We start from the raw sequence: 5,190 nt of genomic DNA on the forward strand, positions 1-5,190 counted from the left end.
ATGCCCAACAGCAGCTCAATCACCGTGTTCCTCCTCCTGGCATTCGCAGACACACGGGAGCTGCAGCTCTTGCACTTCTGGCTCTTCCTGGGCATCTACCTGGCTGCCCTCCTGGGCAACGGCCTCATCATCACTGCCATAGCCTGTGACCACCGCCTCCACACCCCCATGTACTTCTTCCTCCTCAACCTCTCCGTTCTTGACCTGGGCTCCATCTCCACCACTCTCCCCAAAGCCATGGCCAATTCTCTCTGGGACACCAGGACTATTTCCTACTGGGGATGTGCTGCACAGCTCTTTCTGTTTTCCTTCTTTATCGTAGCAGAGTTTAGTCTTCTGACTATCATGTCCTATGACCGCTACGTGGCCATCTGCAAACCCCTGCACTACGGTACCCTCCTGGGCAGCAGAGCTTGTGTCCACATGGCAGCAGCTGCCTGGGGCAGTGTTTTTCTCTATGCTCTGATACACACAGCCAATACATTTTCAATACCCCTCTGCCAGGGCAATGTCCTGGGCCAGTTCTTCTGTGAAATCCCCCAGATCCTCAAGCTCTCCTGCTCACACTCCTACCTCAGGGAAGTTGGGCTTCTTGTGGTCAGTGTCTGTATTGCATTTGGTTGTTTTGTTTTCATTGTGGTGTCCTATGTGCAGATCTTCAGGGCCGTGCTGAGGATCCCCTCTGAGCAGGGACAGCACAAAGCCTTTTCCACGTGCCTCCCTCACCTGGCCGTGGTCTCCCTGTTTATCAGCACTGCTATCTTTGCCTACCTGAAGCCCCCCTCCATCTCCTCCCCATCCCTGGATCTGTTGATGGCAGTTCTTTACTCCGTGGTGCCTCCAGTAGTGAACCCCCTCATTTACAGCATGAGGAATAAGGAGCTCAAGGATGCCTTGTGGAAATTGAGAACTGAGTGATTTTCAGAAGCATTAAACTGCCCTCCTTCTGCTGCAAATAAAACCTAATGTAACTCATCACAGGCCCACACAGTCTTTGGTTGTATTTGTTCCTTTTGGCCGTGAGTTTGGGGTTTTTTGCTTTGTTTTACTTCTTATAATCTCGTCCACACAGCAATGGCATTATCTGTGCCTTTTGTAAATATATATCAATCCACGTTCTCTGTGACACACAGACTGTGTAAGTGAGGAGCCGTGCTCTCTGTGTTTAAACAAAATAAAAGACCTTCCAACAACTTGTTTGTCTGAGATGCTTCCTTTGAGACCTTCTCTGGAGCTGCAGGGGCAGATCCTGTCTGCAGAGGGGGAGGGGAAAGAGTCCCGGCACAGCAGCCCTGACAAGGAGCACCAGCACTTTGGTCTTCCCAGACCTGCTCACTTCCATAGAATCATAGAATCAGAGAATGGTTCAGGTCTGAAGGGACCTTAAAGATCATCAAGTTCAAACCTCCCTGCCCTGGGCAGGGACACCTCCCACCAAACCTGGTTGCTCCAAGCGCCATCCAGCCTGGCCTTAAAACCCCTCGAGGGATGGGGCAGCCACAGCTTCTCTGGGCAACCCGGGCCAGGGTCTCACCACCCTCACAGGAAAGAATTTCTTCCTAATATCTAAACCATATCTCCCCTCTTTCAGTTTAAAACCATTACGCCTCATCCAATTACTCCCCTCCCTGATAAAGAGGCCCTCCCCATCTCTCCTGTAGCCCCCTTTGGGTATTGGAGGGCCAATACATAGTCTCCCTGGAGTTTTTTCTCCTCCAGGATGAAAAATCCCAACTCTCTCAGCCTGTCAAGGAGGCCTCCATGGATACTTCAGCCTGCAGGAATCTCTCATCATCACGAAGGTCACCATCTGGCAACTCAGCAGTCACCCTGAGCTGCGGGTTCCTCTCTTCCTGCTATTCCTGATACTCTGCCCCATGGCCATGGCTGCAAACATCTCCACTGTTGTGCTGGTGGTGGCTGAGAGGCACCTCCCCACCCCCATGTACCTCTTCATGAGAAACTCATCCTGCCTGGAGGCCTGCTGCAGCTCCACCATCCTGCCCAGGCTGCTGGCCACCTTCCTGATGGGGACGGGGCCATGTTCAGGCATGTTCCCGTGCCTTCAAGGTGCCGTTCAGCAAAACCCTGGCAGGTGGGAGGGACACTTTGCCACAAACCTCCTGAAATCCAACAAGAACTACCAATGGGTCCTGAACCTGGGATAGAGCAGCCCCCTCCAGTGATAGGGGCTGGGGATCATCTGACTGGGATGCAGTTCTCTGGAACATACCCTTATGTTCTCAGGGGAAAAAAGGCAAAACACCTTCCATTAGCGTGCCCTGGGTAGGGAAGAAGTGTCCAGGGCTGTATGAGCAGGAGCCTTGCCCAGAGATGGAGGGAAGTGATTATCTCCCCTGACTCATCACTCATTAGAGCACATCAGAACACAGGGTCAGCTTTTGGGCTCCCAGTACAAGGCAGAGGTTAAGAACTGGGAGCAAGATCAGCAGAGACCCACAATGGTGCCCTTGACCTGGAGCACTTCGCAGCCAGGAGAAGCTGCAGGACAGGGCACTGTCATTCTCTGGAATGGGAGGGCTTTGGGACCCTCAGAGCAGCCTGCCAGTCCCTGCGGAGAGGTTTTGACCAAAATGTGTCTAAATTCTTCACCGTGGTGCTTTGCAGGACAAGAGCAGACAAAAGTCTAGATGATGTTGAAGTAAGAAAGCTCCAGGCTGGAGATAAGGAAAGCTTTTTTCCCCCATCGGGGCAGACCAAGGCTGGAGCAGATTGCCCAGAGGGGCTGTACTGTCTTCATCCTTCAGTATTTTTAATTCCTTCCTGGATCAAGTCCTGAGCAACCGGATCCCATCGCTGAGCCTGTGGTGAGCAGGAGGTATGAGCAGAGACCTCCTGAGATGTCTAAATGCCTGAACGATGCTGAGTTCAAAGAAGTAATGCAAGGCAAACCGTACCGCTTCCCATGACTCATTCTATGTCTGTTATTCAGTACCGCTCGCCATAATTTGTTGTATACCCGTTGCTAATTAACAGAATACATACCTTACCGCTTGTTGTAACTTGTTATTTACCAAAGCAATTATCATGGACCTCGTTAAGACCTGGTCACTGACCTAATAAATGTTTGTATTCGAACCTTGAGCTTTGTCTCACCTGAGTCCGCGCCGCTGGGGATTTGTGAATCTGAGTCACTCACCCCCCTCTTTCCTGAGTGGGACGTGACAATGTCCCAGCCTCTCATGAGGCCCCGTGATGTCACAAAGGGGGGCTCTGACTGCACCGTGATGTCACAAAGGGGGGACGTGTCTCCCTGCCCTACTATAAAAGGGGAGCACGGATGCGCTGGGCACCGCAGTCTGGCATTGTGCAGGCAAACTGCAGCCTCTGCCCCCCAGCAGTGTTGGGGTCCCCTCACTGGGGATCCCGGAAGTCACTGGGGATCCCCATCACGGGGCTGTGCTGGCCACTGGTGGGGTGGTGTGGGGTGGTGTGTGTCGCTGGTGAGGGATCCAAGGAGGGAAGGAGCTGGACCTGCTGTTTGTGACCAGGGAAGGACTGGTCTCCTCTGACGCGCGGAAACAAACCCTATAACTCGCAGAGAGTTATAAAGCAGGCATGTTTATTGCAGCACCGGGTGCAAGGGGGATTTCTCCTCCTAACTTGTACACTGGCTCGTAAAACAAGCATCTATTTATGATAAAAAGCATACATATTCATTAATGTGGGCTGGGTTATTATAATTAATTCTAAGAAAAGGCGTTACTATTCTAATTATTTCTAGGAACTCATTATCATAAGTCTCCTCCCCTTGCCCCATGCCTACTGTCGCCCAGTGGTCGTGGGCCGGGGTCTTCTGGAGGAAGGCTCATAGTCTTCTTCACTGTGTACTTTTACCTTTGGCTTAGAATGCTGGGCTGGCTGGACCCCAAACCGCAAAACTGGTCCCGACCAGATGGACACTTTACCCAGACAATCGGGTTCCTCCTTAGCATGCAGGCTGTTCCTGCTATCTTATACACAAGGCCAGTTCCTTGTCTTGGAATGCTGGGCTCCTGGGCTCCGAGCTCTGTTCTTTGCCAAGCTGTACTAAATCTACACTAACGACCTTTAACCATTCATTCTCCAAATCAAGTCCCGCCTTTTCTTTCACCTTTGTAAATTCTTTTACAATTGCCTATAACACACTTTCCTTCTCCATCTGATTTCTAAAATACTTCCCTGACTCCACTCGTTCATGGAGCTGATGCTTCTTCCGTTGAATGTATTCATCTTTGGTCCCCCTGGTACAACACATAAAACATCTAGCTAATGCACACACTAAGATTCCTAACACAAGTATTGCTACTAGAAGGATAAACAGTTGTTTAAGCCAAGCCAGGTTAGGTAACCACGAGGTTAACTTTTCCCAAAGGTCTGAAAACTCGAATGTGGTGTCATCTTGCGCAGTCTGATGCAAAATCTGAGTTTTAGCTATGAACTTGCTCCATCCCCAGGCTATTGTCCTATTCACCGACCCCCTGCATCTATATTCCCTGTGTTCCCAGGTACAGTTGTTACTGCTAATTAACACAACAAGCTCTTCTTTCAACACTTGTAAATCAAATCTGGGTCCTAAGGGGTAGATATTATCATCGTACTCACAATACCCGTTCAACTCATTTCCCCCTCTTGCCCAAAATTTGGGCCAGGTTCCGTTGGCACAGTTCCAATTGCTTGCTGCCACCCCATATAGAGGCAATTTCATTTCTCCTTTGGGTAGGGTAGTACATACCCAACAATCTGGCAGATTAGTAGCCCTTACCAATGTTTCCAGATTTCGTGAATATGTATTCATATCCCATGTCCCTCCCCCTGAAATACAAAGTCCTGGCATGTTGACGACTATTAATGTCATTAATGTCCATCTTTTCGTTGGAGGCGAAGTTTCAGGGGTCCGGCCTGCGTTGATGTCCACTGGAGTTCTGGAGCTCTCTTGACTCGAGTCCAATGGATCCAAGTGGCTTGTTCCTTAATCTTTATGGCTGTGTGAGAGGTCAGCAGTACCTGGAAGGGACCTTCCCACTTTGGCTTCAGTGGTGAATCTGTAAAAGACTTATACATAATCCCCAGGTTCGATCTCGTGTACTGGTCCATCCAGCCCACGAGCTCTTGTTCCCAGAACCAGTTTTTCTACCCCTCGGAGCTGTTTTTGTAAATTTATCATGTAATCTGTCAATATTTCATTCC

At 50.1% G+C, this 5,190-nt stretch overlaps 1 protein-coding gene across 1 annotated transcript; it reads left to right on the forward strand.

The window, feature by feature from the left end:
- LOC141476540 (olfactory receptor 14C36-like) lies at nucleotides 1-918 on the forward strand. The gene has a single exon (XM_074165221.1). It carries the CDS (start codon nucleotides 1-3, stop codon nucleotides 916-918), a length of 918 nt encoding a protein of 305 aa, XP_074021322.1.
- The last annotated feature ends 4,272 nt before the right edge of the window (nucleotides 919-5,190 follow it).

Source organism: Numenius arquata, chromosome 39 (genome assembly GCF_964106895.1).
Source record: "Numenius arquata chromosome 39, bNumArq3.hap1.1, whole genome shotgun sequence".
Taxonomy (NCBI): domain Eukaryota; kingdom Metazoa; phylum Chordata; class Aves; order Charadriiformes; family Scolopacidae; genus Numenius; species Numenius arquata.